Here is a 22398-nt window from a genome sequence, read left to right as displayed (position 1 = left end):
CATGAGCAAGTTATTCAATCCCTGGGAGCCTCACTTTCCTTAACTGGAAAGCAGCGACGTCCCCCACCTTCCTCGGAAGAGCAAGGAGAGAATTAAATGCTATAATGTACAGACAGCATGTGTGCAGTGCCTAGCACACAGTAGGTCTTCAGTAAGGTCTGTGCCAAGATGCATTACTGGTATTTTCCAAAGCTGAACAGCCACAGAGAATCACTCCTTTATTTGTTTTTATTTGGAAGGTAAAACGTCAGAGATCTTCCATCTGTGGGTTCACTCCCCAAATGCCCATGACAGCCAAGACAGCTCCTGGTCAAGGCCAGGTTCCCGGAACTCAGTCTGGGTCTCCCATGTGGGTGGTAGGGACCCAAGTACTTTAGCCGTCACCTGCTGCCTCCCAGGCTGTACGTGAGCAGGAAGCTGGGATCCAGGCGAGAGCCAGGACTGGAAGCCAGGCATCTGATGCAGGCATCCTAAACAGCATCTCAACACCGCCCCCGTTAATGCCTGCCCCATCACCTCTAATTAACAGCATCAGGAAACCCAAGTATTTTAATGAGATGCACTCCTGGTAGTATTTGAAGGTAATCTGAACGCCTCACACTTAATTGTAATGTTTTCCTTTACCTTTCAGAGAAGAAATCCAGTCAATTAAATCATTAATGACAGATTTAATGTTCTCCTTGCAGTCCAGATGTGAATATGCAAGGTGTCTATTTTCAGGGCTCAGCCACTTCAGTTAAAACCATTTTTCCCCAGCTTTATATGTTTTTATAGCATGTTATTACACACATAATTGAGCACTGCAATTCAGCAACCAATTGTGGAGAGGAGCTGCCAGCTAGCAATGCTGTCCGGGAAATTAATTAGTCAAAGCAAAGAGAGGGGCAGTACTCACCTACTAGTGAAACAAGGAAGCCTCAGTCTTCTTGCCCAGAATGCGCTTCTACAAACATTGTCTCCTGTGTTCCTGTTCACAGGATGGAGGGTGCAATCTCTCTGCCCTCTCCTGCCCTGCCCTGCCCACAGAGGCCCCTGCCAGGCTCTCAGCACGGAGCTTACTAAAACCTTGTCCATCCAGAAAAAGTGGTCTTCGCCCCCAGCAGGCCATGCTGGGCCTTCTCCTCTCCTGGACCAGCAAGATCAGAAGGGTCCTGGGAAGCATCATGGGAAGAAAACCAAGGCTGGCATGGTGGCACAGTGGGCTAAATCGCTACCTGCAACTCTGACATCGCATATCGGGGTGTTGGTTCAAGGCCCTGCTGCTCCACTTCTTATTCAGTTCCCTGCTAATGTGTTTGGGAAACAGCAAAAGATGGCCCAAGTACCTGGGTCCTACCACTCATATGGGAGACCCTGATGGAGCTCCTGGCTTCATTCTGGCCCAGCCCCAGCCACTTTTTTTTTTCCCCAAGAGTTATTTATTTTAAAGTCAGAGTTAAAGAGGGAAAGAGAGAGAAAGCTCTTCTATCCACTGGTTCACTCCCCATATGGTCCCAACAGCTAGGGCTGGCCAGGCTGAAGCCAGGAGCCAGAAGCTTCCTCTGGGTCTCCACATGGGGGCAGAGGCCCAAGGACTTGGGCTAATCCTTTGCTGCCCTCCCAGGTGCACCAGCAGTGAGCTGGATTGGAAGCTGAATAGCCTAGTCTCAAACCAGCTCCCATATGGGATGGGGTGTCACAGGTGGTGGCTTTACCTGCTGTGCCATATTGCAACTTTGAGTAAACCAGCAGAAGATCAGTCTCTGCTCTCCTCACCCCCATTTGTAATGCTGCATTTCAAATAAGTTTAAAAAAAACTGACTTCTACATAAACTTAAAACTACAAAGGTAGTTTTAGAAGTTCATGGAGAAATGGCATTAAAAGATAAACATATTTTGGTGCAAAAAAGTTTTGAAATCCATGCATAGGTTTTTCATAGTATACATTTTCTAAGAACTTTTTGAAGAACCCTCATATGACATTTAAAATATTTTTAAACGTTAATCATCTCTTCTTTGAATCCAACTCTGAACCGCTATGTTGACATGGACTGAGTGTGAAAAGTTCCTGCGTTGCCCATGACCATGGTGCATGAGCTCACAAGGGGACCCCTGTCTGCAGTGCTGCTGGCATGTACCTGGCAGTGGCTGGCACTCACTGCCAAGCTGCAACTTCCCTGATGCTGCCAAGCCAAGTTTGCTCTGTGCATTCATTTATTCAGCAAAGATTTACTGCACAACAGGAGGCTACGGCTATGGCTGCAAAATAAATAAGACAAGGGCTCTGCGCCTGGGAAGCTCACAGTCTGGCAAGGGAAGACACCACAAGTTGATGAGCTAAGTGCAGGAACAGGTCCGTGGGTAACGCCCAGTGCCCTCGGGGCAGACAAACAGAAGGATGGAAGGATGCACATGACCTCTGAGTTAAGGAAAGCTGACTCTCAGTACCACCCTTTCATTTGTCTGGACTTCACTGGTGTTTAAAAAAAAAAAAAAAAAAAAAAAAAAAAAAAAAAAAAAAAAAAACTACACAGAAAACCAGGACCAAGATTTTAAGTCTGTGGAGCTATAGCAGTGAAGCATTTTCAGGAACCCATGTTTTGATCATGGGGACAGCAGGAGTAAAACCTCAACACTCTCAAGGTTATACTCAGGGAAAATACTGTGGCATAGCAGACTAAGCCTCGACCTGTGGCACCGGCATCCCATATGAGCACTGGTTCATGTCCCAGCTGCTCCTCTTTCAATCCAGCTCTCTGCTTATGGCCTGGGAAAGCAGCAGAAGATGGCCCAAGTGCTTGGATCTCTGCCACCCATGTGGGACACCTGGATGAAGTTCCTGGCTCTTAGCCCAGCCCCAAGCATTGCAGCCATTTGGGGACTGAATCAATCTCTCTCTGACTTTCAAATAACTTTTTTAAAAAGCTCAAAAAGCAGTGTTCTGCCACATGTGCCCCCTACCAAAGCATCAAAAGGAAGTCCCATATTTTGCCCAAATGGAAACATGCTCAGGGGAGCCCCCCTACCTCCTACACGAGGGGGCAGTGGGCTCTCCCAGCCTCTGTAACCCTGAGGGCCCTGCTCTCCAAGCTCTCTTCCCTAACACCCTCTTCATATTGGGAGGCCTGGGATGGCCCATGTCTTTTAGGCACGGAAGAAATCTGCTTGTTCAAGCAATAAGAAGAAACTTGCTCAAAAAGAGAAAAAAAAAGTGAATTCTTTACTTAATAGAGGGTTAATCTTAGGATTATAAAATGAACTGAAAATATGGCATTGTTAGAATTAAAAGAAAAGATAAGCAAGGAAGCAGGAGGGGGGTGGCAGAGAGGGTAGGGTGGGGAGTATCACTATGCTCCTAAATCTGCAGATGAAATTTGTTCACCTTCCATAAATTTTTAAAATTTTAAAAATAAAAAACTGTCACGGCCAATGAGCGCCCTGGCTTCCGCTGCCAGCCAGCCTCACAGGAACAGTGTCTATTCCTGCACCTCATGCACCCGCCCACTCTGTTGTCAGCAAGCCCTGTGTAGACAGGGTGGATATTCAGTTTGATTCAGAGTCCAGATTCACAGCACAGTGGTAGCTACAAATTTCCCAAGCCCAGGGTACACACTGTGGTTATAATAAAAATAACTGGGACACAGAATCTTTGAAGAAGTGGTGGAACTGGCCAGAGCCTCACTCGGGGCCCCCACACTGCTTTCCAAGCTGTTTTTCCCCTACAGGCAGAGTGAGGGCTACGAAGCACTAGGCCAGGAAGGGCGAGCAGGGTGGAAAGCAACGCATCTGGGAGTTCAGTACTCGTCACAGCAGCAGCACTGCCCCACTGCACCTCCTGGACGTGGGCACTGCCAATGCCAATTCGTCCCCTTCCCATTCACCGTCCCCTTGGGGACCTTGCTTTGTGACTCTGTATGGCATTGGGAAGCGGCCACCTTTGTCACACACCTGGCATCCACTCACTCTCTGAAGGAAGGAACCACCCCCATGCTTGCAGAAGACAGGAGGAGACACACGGAGCTCAGAATGCTTTTAGGGATTCAGGTTTTCCAGAAAGCTCGGTTCCCTCCCCACCTGTACACACCGGGAACCAGCTGCCCCAACAGAGGCCGAGGCCCCGAGAAACTTCTTACTGAAGTCACCAGCTCTGTGCCTGAGACCAATCCTTCTGTGGCTGTTGAGAACATTCCAGCAAATCCATACCACACAGAGGTTCAGGCAAGCTCCAGGGCGAGGGGCTGGGATGGTCATAGGGACACCAGGACCTCACCAATGTGGGGGCCTCCACTGTGATGGGGCTATGACGCCTGCCAAAGAGCAAAAGGGTGCAAGTCTCCTTGAAGAAGTTTCTCCAAGTGTGTTGTGAGAGGAGGCAGTAGGAGGAGGGGGAATGAAAAGAGAGGTGGTGTCTGGAATTTCCACTGAGCCAAAAACATCACTGCTCTGAATCTGGCAAACTTCAAGCACCAAGCAACTGGAAGACATCTCACAGCAAGGGAAGAAAATGCTACCCCAAAGATCATTTTGAAAATGAGTTCCTAGGTAAACTCTTACCAAACATACTTTCTCCCTGAACTGTAGCCCCTCCATGAACAAGATCAAAAAGTCCCCTAAGAAAATGACTCAAAAATATTAGTTGTAAACACTGCTTTATTACCCAGAGAAATATAAATCTAAGAAGAAAAAAAAAACAATATTCTTGATTAGAAAGTTATGAAGCCATAAATAAGCTGGTACTAGATAGAGAAAACACAGCAATAAACACATTTAAAAACCAGCCTGTCGATTACTATTCATCGTAAATATTATTGCTACTGAAGAAATAAATAGAAGACATTCCTAAGACTGTAACCACTTCTGGGAAATGTACACGGTGAGGCTAGGTCAAATAACTTAATCCGACACAACCCCCTCTCCTTTCCAAAAACCTAAAATCTTCAAGGCGCTGTGGATGGCCCACTTCCAGGTAACCCCCCCCCCCCCCGGCTGATCACTCTCTCCAGCTTCTGTCTACATCACGTGGTTTCCATGCCCAGGGTGTGCACTGCACACAGGTCAAGTCTGTGTGTGCCATGTCTCCCAACCTGACCCTAGCTGGCTCTCGGTGCCCGCCAGGTCTTTCACTCCTTTTGCGTCCCCCTCTGCTCCTCACCTGCCAACACCTACAGCCTTTTCCAAGCAGCAAGGCTCAATGAATACCTCTCATCTGGACCAAGAGAAACAGAAGCAGCTTTCACACTAGCCCTCCAGCCACAGTAAGAAGGGTTAGCAGCAGCTGGGTGGGGGTGGGAGGCAGCCCCACACCTCACCTCCAAAAAGGGCTCTTACCAGGCACCTGCTCTGTGAAGGGGAAGGTGAGGGTAACACCCTTCCTCTCTCATCCCATCATCTAGCACCTAAAGATGACTTCTCTCTCTGCCCTTCACACATGCAGCCAGCAGGCAGTGGAAGGAAAGGAAGCAGTGCAGAAAAGAAACCTAAACCTCAGGAGGCTGACTCGACTCAGTCCACTCACCGCCCTGAAACTTCCACCTACCAGAGACAGTCCCAGCTCGCGAGTGTGGGCTAACGTGAGCCGCACAATCGCACTCTGATCAAGGATGCTCTACCTAGGCCAGCAGCTATTTCAATTAACCACATCAAACCTGTGCTGCCCCTCCAAACTCAAATTATTCTGACTGCCCAAGACGGAAGGGTAAGGCTTGAAACACTAGTAATTCCTTTTACAAGTTTAGAAACAAAGTTGTGAACACTCATGAATCAAGTTGGTAAAAAGCTACATTTTAGTAGGAATTGTATCATATAATCTGCCACTTCTCATCCAAGCCCAGAAAGAAAGGAGTAGTCATTGCATTTACTTTTGTAGATGTCCTTAAGTGTCAAAATAAATTTCTAAAAGCCGCAGGTAACGGCGTCTTAATTCAAAACAAGTCTCCCTGTCATTACAGGTTTTTCCCCAGTACAAAGCGAGCACCCTGATGCTTCTCAGCAGGGCTCACAGCTACCATCAGGAGAGCACTTGATAAACCTGTATTTATCACTGAAGAAGATCTGTTGCTCTCCTTCCCTTTAATTACCATGAAGATCTCCAAAGGGACACTGGGAAAGGCTCGGGAGGAGCGCTCCCCAATGCTAGGACCTGGCCAGAAGCGATTTTGATGGGGCTTTTGCCATCTCTTTACAAGAACAAATTGCATTAATTCCACGGCTCCGCCTTAACCCTCTCACAAGAGGAGCAGAGAGAGATGCAGACAGCACAGGAAGCAGAAGCGATCAAAACATCCTCTGCTTGCTCAAACTCAGCAGCCTGGAGATTCCAAAAGCAGTCCCTGGAAGCAGCCAAGCTGGAACAGGAACACGTGGCATCGGATGCCATGGTCCGCGTTTCAAAGGAGAGGCCTGGGCCAGTGTGACGTTTGGTGGTGAGGGGAGTAGACCATTGTCCCTAGTGCTATAAGGCAGGGGGTAGGGACCCTTCCTCCTGCCAAGGGCCATTTGGATGCTTATAACATCATTCACAGGCCACACAACATTATCAGCTTAAAAACTAGCCTGCTATAGACTTACTGAATTTCAAGTCCCACCTGTGGCTGCCTTGGCAGGGCCAGACCAAATGATTTCACAGGCCCTAGATAGCACACAGGCCGGAAGTTCCCCACTCTTGGATAGCAACACAGACTTGCCTCCTGCACCCCAAATGAAGATCATGTTAGAAAGGAAAGCCAGAGGGGCCAGTGTTGGGACACAGCAGAATTAGCTGCCACCTGCAGTGCTGGCATCCCATATGGGCACCAGAACCAGTCTCAGCTGCTCCACTTCCCATCCATCTCCCTGCTGATGCACCTGGGAAAGCATTGGAGGATGGCCCAAATGTTTGGGTCCCTGAACCCACATGGGAGACCCAGATGAAGCTCCTGGCTTTGGCCTGTCCCAGCCCTGGCCATTGCAACCATTTGGGGAGTGAACCAGCAAGTAGAGGATCTCTCTTTGCCTTTCAAAAAAAAAGAAAGGAATGAGGGGCCGGCACTGTGGCGTAGCGGGTAAGGCTGCCACCTGCAGTGCCAGCATCCCATATGAGCGCCAGTTCGAGGCCCAGCTGCTCCACTTCCAACTCTGCTATGGCCTGGGATAGCAGCAGAAAGATGGCCCAAGTCCTTGGGTCCCTGCACCCATGTGGGAGATCTGGAGGAGGCTCCTGGCTCTGGATCAGAGCAGCTCTGGCCGTTGTGGTCATTTGGGGAGTGAACTAGTGGATGGAAAACCTCTCTCTCTCTCTGCCTCTCCTTCTCTCATTGTATAAATCTGACTTTCAAGTAAAATAAATAAATCTTAAAAAAAAAAAAAAGGAATGAAAGTCAGAGGATGCAGTGCAGTAAGGGAAGTGGGCAGTCAGAGACCTGGGCTCTGGCCCTTGGTATCCATTTGCCCTCTCTGAGGAAGATGGTGTAAAATAGCCTGTAAGGGGTGGACATATGGCACAGTGCTTGGACTCCACATGGGACATGTGCATCCCATATCAGAGTGCCTGGGTTCAAGTCTCCACTCCACTTCTAATCCTGTTTCCTGTTAATGTGCACCTGGAGAGGCAGCAGGTGATGATGGAAGTAGCTGGGACTCTGCACCATGTGGGAGACCCAGACCAAGTTCCTAGCTCCTAGCTTTAAGATTTATTTATTTATTTATTTATTTGAGGAAGGCAGAGTTACAGAGGGAGAAAGATATCTTCCATCTACTGGTTCACTCCTCAAACAGCCACAATGGCTGGGGCTGGGCTAGGCTGCAGCCAGACTGGCTCCTGATTGTTGTGGGCATTTGGGTACTAAACCAGTAGATGAAAGACATCTCTGTGTGTCTCTCTCATTCAGTATCTCACTCTCCCAACCCCCACCTCTGTTTTTCCAAATAAAATTAAAATAAAATTTAAAAAGTGACATCTCAGATCCAAGTCTCTACAATCATAATCAAGACTAGCACTATTGTCCCATTTCCAGCACTAGGCTTTTGGAGGCTGATCAGGAAACTCAATCACCATTTAAAACTGACGGCTCTATGGGAAAAAACACCCCAAGTTCCAAGCAAATGACTTTCAAACGAACTCATGAAACTCCCCATAGAGGGCTTTGGCTAAAGCTGATAGCCTCTGTTACACACACACACACACACACACATGCACACACAGGAATTCCTGATAGATTCTGATTTAATTTTGTAAACGAGCTTTAGTCCCCCATCAAGAGCTGGGCAGCCACAATAGCGCAGGAGGGTCCTGGCTGTTTGACAGAGTGGCAATCATACCGATATTTCAACTAAAAGGAGGAGTTTTACAATCAGAGTTGCTGTTCTAGGCCAGGAGTGGGGAACGTCCAGCCCATGGGCTGTAGAAGTCTCACAAAATCATTGGGTCTGGCCCTGCCAAGGCAGCCACAGGCAGACTCGGAATTCAATAAATCCTTAACAGGTGAATTTCTAACCTGATGTCATATGACCCATGAGTGATGCTATAGATATCCAGGTGGCCCTTGGCAGAACAAAAGGGTCTCCACGGCTGGTCTAGAACACAGGAGTGACAGACTCATGACATGTGGTCCACAGAGGCGAATTCCTAACCCGAGACTTTTCTGTCTGGAGCCTGTGGATTCGGCCACCAATCCAAGGATTTGCAGAGATAGTCTAAGGGAAAGATACACAGTTCTATAATCCACACCCAGGAGCTGGCACCCAAGGCCATCCTTGAAATCTTACCTTGGATGGTAACATCCAGTGACCAGATGGATTCACCGATTTTCAAGACAGCTCAATAGACAGCCACCCTGAGCAGTTTCCAAAGGGCAGTTGCGGCTCAGTCGAGATCATAATACGCAGTCCTCGAAGTTACTCTGTACTGAAAAGGGGGCTCGCGTTCGCAACTCCCTTGACCTGTTGGCTGAACGAGCCTTCTGTGATGAGACTTCCTCTGGCCCTGGGGCTTCAGGCTCACAGCGACTGTTCAAAGAACCCAAGCATTTCACAAACCTCCCAGGAGCCAGAGGACTCGAGTGGGCGGGCCGACACAACGGCACATACCAGTATCAAGAGAGACAGAATGACCTTGTCGTCTGGAGCTGAACCCTTTGCAGGCACCAGGAGGAGAGACAGAACTCTGCACTGATTAGGGATGGTGGATGGAAACACAGAACTCTAGAAGATGAACCAAAGCAGAACATGGAAGTAAAGGACATTTTCCCCGGATGTATAAGTCAGCATAATCTGACAGGGGAACCCGTGACACTAAGTGTCCTTGTGAGAATTACTGTCAAGAAACAGGCGGGCTTCAGAAAGTTTGTGGGGAAATGGAATTTGTTGCTCTTAGGTGATGTGGGCTGGGTGTTGGGCCCAGTGGTTAAGCCAACAGTTAGGATGCCTGTACTGTACGTCAGAGTCCCTGGATTTGACTCCCGCCTCTGGCTCCTAACTCCAGCTTCCTAATGCAGAGGCAGCCATGAGGGCTCAAGTGGTCGGGCTCTTGCCACCCACACAGAAGGCCCGGACGGCGTTCCCCTGCTTCAGCCCCCTCTTTGCTGCATGCCTCTGGGGAGTGAGCCAGTAGCTGGGAGTCGCTCTCTGTCCTTTCTGCCTCTCAAATTTTTATTTTTTAAAAAGTCAGTTTTCAATGAACTTTTTGAAGATTCTTCACACATAACTTGGTCTTAAATGTTCTCCCTACCAAGAAACAAGCATGCAAGGTGATGTCTATGTTAATAAGCTTGATCCTTTTACAATGCATGCATACACCAGAACACATTAATAAATACATCATTTTGATTTGTCCATTATACCTTAACCAAGCTGGGAAGTAGGGTGGTGGAGAAGGTGCCTATTCATAAGTCTGACTACACAAGTGATTACCGAGTCATTCAGGAAAAAAAAAAAAAAAGGTCAAATATTTCCATACTAAATGATACACTGATGAAGAACTTGAACATCTCAAAGTAATGTTTTTATAGTAAGAGGCAAACAGAAACTTGGTCCTGGAGCTCAGGACCTCCGATTTCATCCCAGAAGAGGCTCAGAGAGGCCAGTAAGCTGCCCAGCAAAGCAGGAGTTCAGACTCTGTCCCACGTCACACCTGTCACCAGCCAAATTGCCAGCACTCCCGCAGCCCCCTGCCCCTGCAGCACCACCACCAGCCCGAGATCTAAGAAGCATCGCTGCTCACGTCTCAAAGCCGGCTGTCATCAGAAATTAAAACAACTCCTTTCAAATGTGGCCAAAATTCCTTACTGATTTTAATGAAGAGCCAAAGGTCTTCATTTCCCAAAGCGAGTGGAAAAAAACAGTTTGGAGTCAACCTCTTTGATTTATACAAACCTGCTCATCCCATTAAATGATGACCTAAACACCCAGGATCACAGCTTCTAAATCTTAGCACTAACCTCAACAGAAGTTTCACGGATGGACACTCAATCTAAACTCACAGGGACCTGTTCCCTAGGAGGTTCAACGATTGACAGCTCTTTCAGCACTCATTCATCACATGCCACTCACTCAAGGCTCTGTGCTACATTCTCAGACGCTGAGAGAGGGAAGAAGCTGGGACCTCAAGGAATGCAGCGTTCCTAGCTGGTTTCACACCTACTTCCTCCCAAGTCCTTCCCACCATCCTCTTCCTCCTTGTCACTCATTTGGGCTGGGGGGGGTGGGGGGAGTCTGAGCTACAGCACCACACTATAGGCTAATTAAGTTATCCATTGATTTTTTTTCAAAGACTTTCAGAAAACCTGAGTAAATGCATACAAGATATTGAGGCTGCTGTCTTAACATACATTAAGCCTCTACTGCGATTTTGTGCAATGCATTATTATCATTTTCCTCTGTGTAGCATGCACTCTTTTGCAGGGATCTGAATGGATAGAACACTGTGGAAGAGCTCAGGATCTCCTGGGGAAGAAATATGTCAACTGTTAACAGTATCCCAAAGAACCATGTGTACAAAACAGGAATGGCAAAACAAATGGAATAACAGAAGCCAGGGCCATGCAAACTGTTACACCCTCTGGATACAGTCACACTATATACTAAAGCTACCATAACCCAGGAACAAAAATACCATAAATCCTTCAGAAAACAGAATCCATTTTGCTATCTTCAACTTTTCAAGTTAGAAAGAAGAAATCAAGGTATCTACTTTCGATAACATCACAATTTTATACTCACTTTCTATCTCTTCTCATATACTCTCATATCTTCAAGAGTTTTCAAAGATGATTGATGCCCACTGTGAGGGCCCCCAAAGCTCTACAAGAGGCCCAATCGTTTAAAAAAAATTAGCTTGTTCAGCACAGAATAATAAGGCAGGAAAATGCACCGTGACATTATAGAAAAAAAGGTAAGCCATATGGGGCGAACAAAAAGAGCTTTCCAATTAATCATGAATGAATCATAAAATTCTGTAACCAAGAAAGTCTCCCCTCCCCCTCTACACCAAGCATTCTAGGAGGTAAAGGTTTTACTACAGCCTTCTACATCAATTTGTCGGATTTTTTTCCCTCCTGTTCATTTTAAAATTCCAACAACCAATCTACAGACTGGAGGGAGGAAAAAAGGAAACAAATTAGCAACAAGGAATGACGGGGGCCTGACACAAAGGGATGGCTCAGAGGTAATTTTAAAGGAACACAAACCAGTAGGATTTCAGCAGGCTCCCAACCTCTCCTGCAGTTACTCCACTGGAGCAACTCTTCATAACCACCCTCATTCTGTAATTTGTACACTCTTACCTTCAGGCTGCTCACATGTGGGAGCTAAGCTGTCACCCACAGGGTGGAAATGTTTTACATTTCAAAGTGGAAATCTTGACAACAAAAGCAATACTGACTTTTTTTTTATGAAGGCAATCAAGACAGTTCAAAGTCACCATTTCCATTTTCTCCAGGTCCTCAGAACCAGAACTGAGGGTCTGCAGGGTGGGGTGGGGGTATGGGGAGGGGGGTGCGGGGAGGTCAGGACCCAATCCTCACTACGCCCCTCCCAGCAACAATGAGCCAGGGCAGCTCACTGGGGTTACAGGGTCAAGGCCGGCGGAATAAACAGCCAGGAACTTCCAAGGAAACCAAACAGTACACTAAATGAAGCCAACCGCAGTAGTATTTTGAGTAGTGGATAAGTAATTCAAAGCATCAAAATGTAGGGCAGAGAGAAGGCTCTCTCTCATCACCTGACAAGAAACTTTCCTCTTCTCTCTTTCTGTCTCTCCAGTTTTAAACTAGGGCTGTACTTCCACTTCCCAGTCTGGTGACAGCCCCCGGGGCACTTCCTCGGGCCTCCTGGTCTGCAGCCCACTCACTGCGGATGTTGGAAGTTCTCCTCCCCAACGTAGACCAGCTCAGAGGTGCCTTCTCAGGAACCAAGTGTCTGGGATGGACCTCCCCGCTTCTCCCCTCCATGCCTTGGCTGCCTTTGAGCTGCTCTTTTTAAAACGAGAAGCCTGGGATGTGGGTCAGCTTCTTTCAATTAAGCCACTCCAGCTAGAAGCTCGTGCGTGAGAAGCAAAGTGAGTGCGTTCATGGCGTGCGCAAGGCACCGGGACCTGCCACAATGGATGCACTGGGTTCCTAAGCAGCCTGTTTGTGAAATTCATCACTTCACCTTTATACACTAAATGGATTTCATCACAGCCGCATTCCATTTCAAGACCTTAATGTTTAGCTGGCAATGACTGCCCTAAGAAACAATGTTAAGTATGTGCTTTTGGTGGGCACCAGGCCCAGGGGGAGTGTATGGCTGCCCAGGATTTTAACCTCCAATCCTTACCCAGTTTAACTTTGGTTCCCGACCACTGAGACAGCACTGGGGCCATTCCTGCAACTGCAAAGGTGCTTCTATTTCTGTATATTAAAAAAAAGTCTGAAAAGACAAATTTAAGACCACAAATGTTAAGACAAATGTTAAGTGTGAGAGCTGAACAGAGAAAGGCACAAAATCACCAGCTAGGAGGACACTGCGCGCTTAGAGCACTTCAACTGCTCAGTTTACTAAAAAAGTAGCCAAGGTAATTCTAAGCAGAGGCCCAAAGACCCACAGCGGATGTGAGTTTGTTAACTGGCACTCATCTACCCAAACTAAATTGGGGCTACTTGTGAGCCTGCTTTCCACAAAAAACACTGCTAAAGTCAAGAAGGTTAAAATTATTTTCAGTTTCCCCAGGATAGCCTATGCAATTAGTTATGAAAAGCTGCCTTAATTTGCGAAGTGTCTCCATCTCCCCTGCCATCGACCCCAACTCCCCCACCCCCAGGGTCATTACCAAGCACTTGGCTGAAAAGGTTCAGGGAAGTGAGCTCCGTGATGGAAAGCATCAGGGCTGTGTGTGCGAGGGGAGCGGGTGGGCTAGCCCGACAGACAGTGCGAGCCTAGCATGCAAAATTCACAAGCATCTCACAGACAGGTGTCCAGCCAGGAATTCAAATCATTAAATAAGCAAGGAATGGTCTTCACGCCAAGTGGAGCAGGCTGAACTCCCCACAAGCTCCCTTTATGCTGACACGCGACCGAGCGGATGGGATATTCTGCTGGCCGCGGACCTGAAGCACATTCAGCTTGGAGGGGACGGTTCTCTCTCCCAGCCCTGGGAGCACAGGTGACTTCTGTCCCCCATCCTTCCAGGATCCTGAACCAGGGGAGAGAGCACCAAGCCAGAGCAAAGAGAAAAACGAGAACACAGAAGTTGTAGAATCAGGTTTCTGCAGCATCATGTATTTTATGTTCTGCTTTAACCTCAAATAACATGACCAGATACGAAATCACAGGCAAAACATTGGACATATAAAAGAAAACCAGGGTCTTTGAATGAAAGGATGCAAAGCTGTGTCAGTGTCAGCCTGAGCCAAGTGCACAGGACAGAGCCAGGTACTCCGGAGAGTGACTTCCGGTTGCTGCACAGGCATAGAAGTTTTCTCAGAAAGCACTTTTGTCTGAAGAACTGAAATGCTTATTATGGCCCCAAGGGAGGAAGCAGAATTTTTGGTTGAGTACTTGGCATACGTGAGCCTTGCATTTCTGAAAATTCCTTCGAATTTCCACAGATCTCCCTTCTGAGAAGTTCAAGTGGTCCCACCTGCCTCACCACCCCCACCCCAATGCCTACAGGAACCAAAGTTGATTTCAGATAATCACCTGGCCTCCTTCTCACCCTATCCTCGGCCCCGAGTTACCACGGAGGACACTGCACTGAAGCACGTGGTCATCCCACCGGCCTCCCCACATGGTGGACACAGCCACCTGATTAACTCCCTCCTTGGAGCCTTTTAAAAGGACGTTATTTAATACCTGATCACTAGGAGCAGGTTCTACACACACAGGGAGATGGTGTCTTAACAGAAAGGTTAATGAACCATATGCCCAAGTTTTGTTGTTAGTACCTCATAAGAGATGCTCTGTCCATGAAATTAAGCCACAACTACACTACAGACCTACTTACTCATGAATGGAAGGCCGCCTAGGACCACCAGCAAAATGTGCTGCCAGCATATTCCATGGGGGAGGAACTTCTAGGCCTCTGCTTATCCCTGGGAAGTGATGGCACTGACCTTCTGCACACCCTAGCTTTTCCAAACTCAGTACAAATACTAAACACCATTTGGGAGTGCATGCTCTGGGCCAGGCGTTCCACATAAAACATCTCGTTAATTCTCCTAACTACCTTCTGCAAGAAGAGTTGGCATGCCTATTTTCACATGAGAAAATACAGTAATGCAGCCAAAGCCACTCAGCCTGGAGGAGGCTGAACCAGGACCAGAAGTCCACACCCTCCGGCCCCACAGTCCCTGACCCTGGGAGCAGGGAAACACGGGTAAAGGAAAGGAACACAGGTCCTGCCCAGGCCAGAACCCAAGAGCCCGATCAGCAAAGACAAGGGCTGGCCTTTGCCTGAGCAGTACCGCCATCCTCCTCAGATGTTTGCTCACACGCACGTACACACACTCCACTCAGCTTCCTCTACAGCGTGCCACCTGGCTCTGGACCCTTCTCACAGTGGGGTACCTCCACAGGTGTCTTACTTCAGTTTATTATCATTCCATGCTATTCCCACGCGCCTCCTCCCAGGGACCAAACAAAACACAAAGCTGGACTCTCGCACTGGACCCGCTGAGTGGGCATAGGCTCTGAAACACTGGCAACACGGAAACACCTGACACTCCCTCAAAGGCCTCAGAGTGGGTTCTTCAGAGATTCTGCTGGGCTTCCTCACTGGGCCCAGCTGGATGCTGCACGGCGGTGGTACCTCTGCCTGAAGCCCTGCACGGCCCTCCGTCTAGTAAACTTAATTTGCAGAGGGCAGCTCAACTTAGGATGCTCAGGTGCACTCCACGTAAGTGGAGTCACAAGTCTGTTTATGAGAAAAAACCTGGCTTGCTTTTGTGGTAGGCTAAAAAGCTGACCCAGTCCTCACCAGGAAAATCCAATCTGGCTATGTGTGTCAGAACGCAAACACCACACTTCCTGCCGCATCTCGGAGCATCTGTCCTTGTGTTCCCCCCACCCCCGACCCCTGCCTCCCCAGGGAAATGTGCCTTGCAAGGCCTTTCCTCACTCTGGGCTGTGTGTTGACCTCACTGATGTTTCTCCATGGAGAAAATTCTAAGAATAAGATGAGATTATAGCAAGAAGCAGCACGAATACTCACACTAAGACGTTCTCTTGGCTAGATGTAAATTCTTTTCCTGCTACACAAGACCACTTCACAAAGGAAGACTGGGACTAAGAGATCACGCACATTTTCCATGAACAACTTGGTGATCCCCAGTATGTCAAATGTAGTTACCCGGAGAACCTGAACTGCCAGGAGGCTGCCCACACCCCATTTGTCAAGATGCCTTCTTCTCATGTGCTCGATCCCCGCCCTGCAGCACCTACACAGGCCTCACCTGCGGTTCCCAACAGGTGCGCCTCATGCTGCCTGGCCTTCTGACCCCATCACTTCCCAGCTCCCACCCTTCCGAGGCTCCCAGTACACTTTGGATCAAGGCCAAACAGCACTGGAGGAGCCTTCTGTGCCTCCACTGCCAAGCATCATCCAGCGCCCTGCGCTCCTCTCCTCCCCGCCAGACAGCCTGGATTCTGCTCAGAGCCACAGCCCCGCCATGCTCACACCCCTGCTTACAGGCCTCCTCCACCTGGATCACTCCAAGCCCATGTCCTTCCTCCCCTTCCCTATCCCTCTCCTCCAACAGCACTTCCTGGACCAGTTAGCCCTCAACCCCCAGAACCAATGAGTTACACCTGTGGTCACACACGCTGTCTCCCAGCCTCTCCACCTGCCACCTTTGACTTCCCCGCTGGACAAGCAGCTTGCTGAAGTCAGCACCGTCTCCATGCCTCCCACAGACACAGACTCAATACATACTGGCTGACTGACTCTCACTGGAGTAGCCAGCCAACAAAGTAGACAAAATAATAAATATGCTAAGATTTATGCACTATTCTTTTCAAATTTTGTAGCTGTTGTGATTAATCAAAGATAAATTCAACGGAAACCTTTGCTCAATTCGTGGCTGCTTTCTGCTATTTATTCTCTGAAGCAATGAACACTAGAAATTCATCCACTGCATTACCACCTACCATGTGGGCAACCCCCACACACACCCACATGCACAACATGACGTCACAGGCAGAATTCGGAGTATCGGGGTTTGAGTCCCAGCTCCAGCACCCAATTCTAGCTTCCTACCAACGCACAGCCTGGACAGCAGCAGAAGATGGCTCAAGTAATCGGGGCCCTGCCACCCACGTGGGAGACCTGGATTGAGCTCCTCGCTTCTTGGCACAGCCCTGGCCACTGCAGGCATTTGGAAAGTGAACAAGCAGATGGAACATTTCGTTTGGTCTCTGTCTCTCTGCCTCTCATATAATAACAAAGGAAAAAAGGGAAGTAGTCTTCAGACTTATAACCCATTTAATAGAACAGTTCAAAGCTATCCCATCATTGTGCCTATTATTAACAATGGAAACTGCTTCCCAACTTAGGCTGCTAAGTCCCTTAGTGTAGCAGAGTACAGTGTAGTTGTGTATATTAAACTGGAAATCCTTTTAACTTACCAAGCCCTTTTCTGCCATTCTACTCCTGAAAGTCTCAAAGGTGAAACGAGGCCTTGCCAAAGCATTTCGAGTGGATTCTCAATGATTTGGCTTTGTTCATCATTTGCCTGGAAAAAAACTGCTTATAATGTTTTTCATTGTGAACCGGTCTCTTCTCAAAGTTTGAACATCATAACTCAGAACAAAGCAAATGAACAGGCACGTAGGCACCCTTTGATCAAATGTGTGAGTATTTGCAGGTATCATTTCTTATTGTTTTGCTTTAAGATTTATTTATTTATTTGAAAGTCTGAGTTACACACAGAGAGAAGAAAAGGCAGAGAGAGGGAGGTCTTCCATCCGCTGGTTCACTTCCTAATTGGCCGCAACAGCCGGAGCTGAGCCAATCCGAAGCCAGGAGCCTCCTCCAGGTCTCCCATGTGGGTGCAGAGGCCCAAGGACATGGGCCATCCTCTACTGCTTTCCCAGGCCATAGCAGAGATCTGGATTGGAAGTGGAGCAGCTGGGACATGAACCAGCACCCATATGGCATGCCAGCACTGCAGGCGGCAGCTTTACCAGCTATGCCACAGCGCCGGCCCCTGCAGATATCATTTCTCCCCAGCCATTCCGTATGTATTTCCTGAGCCCTTGGTAATACATGGGAGGCACTGTGCTACACATACATAGTGAGAGTTCCTGCTCTCGACAAGTTTGCCAACCAACAATTACCAAACAGCACACCAAGACCACGTTAGAGTCATCACAGGGTGCCTGTGTTTGATCCAACTAATGGAGGCAGAATGCCAAAGGGTCAATCTCAGAAATGCTGGGAGACTGGGGCAGCCAGCACTGTGGCACCGTGGGGTGAGTAAGCCCCCACCTGTGACACCAGCATCCCATATAGGCACCAATTCTAGTACCAGCTATGCCGCTTCCAATCCAGCTCCTTGTTACTGTGCCTGGGAACACAGCAGAAGATGGCCCAAGTGCTTGGGCCCCCTGCCACCCATATGAGAGACCAGGATGTAGTTCAAGGCTCCTGGCTCTGGCCAAGCCCAGGCCCAGCCACTGCTACCATTTTGTGAGTGAAGCAGTAGACAGATCTGTCTCTCTCTCTTCCTCTCTCTCTGTAAATCTGCCTTTCAAATTAACTTATAAAATATCTTTAAAACAAAAATTTTTAGGGGCCAGCATTGCGCCATAGCAGGTAAATGTCTTTGGGGAATAGCTCTCCAGTCTAGATGGCATTAACTACCAGCAATGCAGTGTGTAACCCCTCTCCATGAAGACCCTAAAGCCACAGACATGGGAAAGGAGAAGTCATATGTGGTTGGAAATATTAAGTAAATAAAAATGACCATTAGTGCCAAGAAAGCATTATTTTTAAGACACCAAAAGCTGACTTATTTATAAGAGACTTTGTAAGCTTATGCAAATATTGACAGTAAAATATTAAATGAATCAAACACTGCTGACATGACCAGAAATAGTCGAAGCTGCCTCAACAAGGTTGTCAAAAAACCAACACTGCTACCATATACTAGAAACTTTAATTTTGCTGCATTTTCAAAAATTGATGCAACAGGTTACCGTTAAAAAAATAACTTAGAAAATAATGAATCTCCCAAGCTAGACATAACAATTTTAAAATCTAACTGAACCTCTCTCCATTTTATGAGTTGCACTTAAATCTTTTAATGCTTTACACTCGGGCCCCACTACGTTATAACTAGCACCACAACCTGAGGCAAATAAAAGCTGTTTCCCAGCTTACACTAGGAAAATGGCAATATGCAGGTACTTTAAAAATGGAGCTTTTGGAAAATGGAATGAAAAGCTAGGTTTACTTTAGCGCAGAAGAGTTATAAATCCATGTATGATTTCATAATAAACTTTCCATGAACTTTTTGAAGTACCCTCATAAACAATAGACACAGCCTCAGGTCCTCTAAACGCAACATAAAAATTATGCATCAACAAAGCAATAGGACAGCCCGACCTCACATTTCCATCTCAGAAAGTTTATCTCAAATGAACATAAAAGTTAGTATGTACTAATAATTATTACTGATTCACTATTGATAGAACTAATATTCACTTGGCACTCAATGCTATATTGTGCCCGGATTAAATCAGATGACACACATGAAATGTGTAACAACTCTACTGCTATCATTCCCATTTAAGAGATGAGAAAACTGAGGCTTAAAGCAGTTGAATGGTCCTTGATCCCACAGCTACTCAAGTTGGCAGAACTAGAAATAAACCCAGGTGTTTCCACCAGGCTGTTTTCCACCTGGCATTCCCTAACCCCCTGAGAGCATATTTATAATTGGCCGTGCTTTCTGAGAGAACTAAGAGAGCTTTCATAAGATTCTCAAAAAGGTTCCCAATCCCATGCAAGGTTAAGACTCACCAGCACCAGTGTTAAGAACCAGAAAATGTGCCCTGGACTTCAGCCCCTCTCACAAGGCTTTCACTTCTCTGCTCCCAAAGGGGGCAAGCCTACAAGGTTTTAGTTTCCCTCCAAAATTCTCAGAGCAAATCAAGATTTCACTCCTGGACAATTTCCAGCATCCGCTGCCACAGGTTAAGTTACACAATAAATTGCAATACACTATCAGTTTACATCCAATTCTGGGATTTCACAAGTAGTGACCAATGTTATTTAGTCATTCCACTTTCCAAAATGTGTTTCAATCAGTCAATCCTCGCTGTATAGCCTGTGAAATAAGTTATCATTATATCCACTTCGGAGAAAGCAAAACAGTGTCACCCCGAGGCCAGGCAACAAATGAGCTACAGAATTGCGATGAAAAGTGAGGCATTCCTAACTGGCTCCCTTACATCTGCAAGACCACCGTTTGTGGAGGAACACCCTCCTAGATAATCAGAAAACACCAGGCAACCAGCAGCAACGCTAAATTAGGGTCTGGAGAGAAAACCATTAGGCTAAGGTACACCCCCAGCTTCCCAGGGACAAGCTCATCTCTGAGAATTGAAGCAGGAGGGCCGGGTGAACACCTAACACACGCCTGGTGTCTATAAAGGCAGATGGAACTAGCAAGGCACACTCGGACAGTACAGGATGTGGCAGCAGGAGGGTGTGGCGCTCGCTGAACTCCTGGCCTCCTGCTACTGCCATCAGCCTGGAACTTCGGATCCATCCAAAATTTCTGACAATTAACACAAATTCTTCTGTGAAAATTAGCTTTACCTTGAAGTTCTTGTTTTACAGAACTGAACCTCAGAAGAGTGAAACAACACACCCAAGGTCTCACAACTCGAAAGCAGGGACAGTTCAGGAAAGCCGGACACCAGCCACCTGTCCCGGAGCCATGTGATGGGAGGGCCGGGCCATGGGTACTGAGAAATCCCAGCTCAGCCTTAGTCCATCTCTGCCAGGCTAGGGAGTGCCTCCCCTGGCCTTGTCCCAGATCCAGTCCTTGTTTCACATCTTGGGGGCCCAAGGGGCTACTGCCAGGGCACTGACCTCAGTTCGCTTCCCCTAGGGGCAAAGGCAGTTACTTATTACAGCTCACCCATCCGGATGAAAAGAATTCTACTCTGGCGCTGAGGAATTCACTTCACAAAAGGGCTGGGTTAGGGTGATGTTTTATTTATGGCCCTGCCTGATCAAGAGGATTTCCACACAAGCAACATCATTGCCAACAATCTTATAGACATTGAAGAACCTGCGGTTTCCTTAACTATCCTCCAAAAGCAGAAAAAGCCATTGGCAGCAGCCAGGAGAACCCCAGAGCCATAGGCTCAGTGCGCGAGGAAGACGCCCGCACGTTCTGGACAAATATCCTCCCAGGAAACTAGGATAGAGACGCAGTCCCCCGAACCAGGCGGGGCGTCCCTTGTCGCGCTCCTCAGAGCGCTCATCTGAACGTCCTGGAAACAAGTCGGAAGGAGCCCCGTGCACGCCGCTTGCCTAGCACAGCGAGTCACAGCACGCATGCTGTGAGGACCCAGCTGCGGGCTGCGACCCAGGGGCCCGCGCCACCGAAACCCCGTCGTGCCACGCGGCGGCCACGCACCGTCTTTTCCCCCTAACCACCGTGTCCCTGGCCCACGCGCGCCGGGAGTGAGCAACGCCCACTTTGGAGAAGCAGACCTCGTCCAGATCGCACCTGCACACCCACCAGAGCACAGACCACCATCAGGGACTTGGCCGCTCTGACATTTTAAACGCACGCCCGCAGACAGCACACGTACGCACACACGCACACGGAGATACCGGCCCCGTAACCCGAGTCAATGACCCGCAGGAGCCTGCGACCTGTCATTGCCGGGATCCCGGCACAACGCCTGGGGTCCCTCCCCCTCTCCAAGCGCCGGTGCGCCCCTGCCCCACGCCCGGACCCGGGGCGCAGTGGAGTAAGGCGGGGCCCACCTCCTCGTCCTGCTCCTCCTGGGACGCGCTGCCGCCCCGGGGCGCGGGCGGCGCGGCTCCTCCGGGGACCGGCGGCCGTGCAGGGACTCCGCGCTCCAGCATCGCGCGCGCGGGAGCCCACGGGGCGGGCGGCCGGCTGCCCAGGGCGCCGCCCGGCGGCGGTGGCGGCGGCGGCTTGCGGGAGAAGCCACCCGGCTCCCCTTCCTCCGACAGAGTTTCGGAGCCCGACGACGACTCGGCGGAGGAAGCGCCGGGCGAGGACTCGGCGGCCGCCGCCGGCGCGGGACTCCGGACTCCGTGGCCGCTGCAGCCGCTGGGCACCGGCTCCGGCGCCTCCGAAACTTTCTCTCCCATCTCCCTCTAGCGCCCAAAGTGCTGCCCGCGGGGCGGCTGGGGCGCGGGGCGCACTCGGCGCCTCCAGGGGAAGCTGCAGGCTGCCCGGCTGTGCAGCTCCGGCTCGCTCGCGCTGCCGCTCCCGAGCTGCGGGGAGCCCCGCCGGCGACTACATGGCCGCGGCGGGGCCCCAGGAGCCCGCCGCCAAGTTAGAAGCCGCCCTGGCCCGGGGGCCGACGGGGGCTCCCGCGCGCGGGTACATGCCCGCTCCGCCCGGCGATCGGCGATCGGCGATCCACGGTGCTCCCGCGCTGCGCCCGAGCTGCCGGGACTGCGGCTTCTCCAGCAAAACCTGCCTCCGGGACGGAGCGGAGGAGACGGGCAGCCCGGGGAGCCAATGGCAAGGCAGGCGCGCCGATGGGCGGAGGCTCGGCGCGGCCCGGTCGCGCGGGCGCCAGGTAGGGGAGGCGGGGCCGGGGCGCGGCCGCCGGGTCCACGCAGGAGCGCGGGGCGCGCAACACCGGGGCGAGGCGCGGGTCCCTGGAGAGGCGGCGTAGGGCACGGAATCGGGGCCGGGGGCTGGGCCTCCGAACTTGGCAGGGGCGGGACGGGCCGCCCTTCGGTCGCCA

The 22398-nt window shown here is 49.5% G+C and overlaps 1 protein-coding gene across 4 annotated transcripts in view; it reads right to left on the bottom strand.

Moving 5' to 3' along the window:
* Positions 1–21853, bottom strand: part of MAST4 (microtubule associated serine/threonine kinase family member 4) — a 634279-nt gene extending 612426 nt beyond the window's left edge. For 3 of the 4 annotated variants that reach the window (XM_062212154.1, XM_062212153.1, XM_062212155.1), the window contains exon 1: positions 21437–21852. In XM_062212154.1, coding sequence (XP_062068138.1) covers positions 21437–21790 — 354 coding nt within the window. In that variant the 5' untranslated portion in view covers positions 21791–21852. Of the gene's footprint in view, positions 1–21436 lie in introns of all 4 variants that reach the window. The other variant, XM_062212152.1, reaches the window with a different exon arrangement.
* Between the last annotated feature and the right edge of the window lie 545 nt (positions 21854–22398).

Source organism: Lepus europaeus, chromosome 15 (assembly GCF_033115175.1).
Source record: "Lepus europaeus isolate LE1 chromosome 15, mLepTim1.pri, whole genome shotgun sequence".
In the NCBI taxonomy this organism is placed as follows: Eukaryota; Metazoa; Chordata; class Mammalia; order Lagomorpha; family Leporidae; genus Lepus; species Lepus europaeus.
The sequence above is the reverse complement of the archived record's forward strand: the minus strand, read 5'-3'. Positions and strand labels throughout refer to the sequence as shown.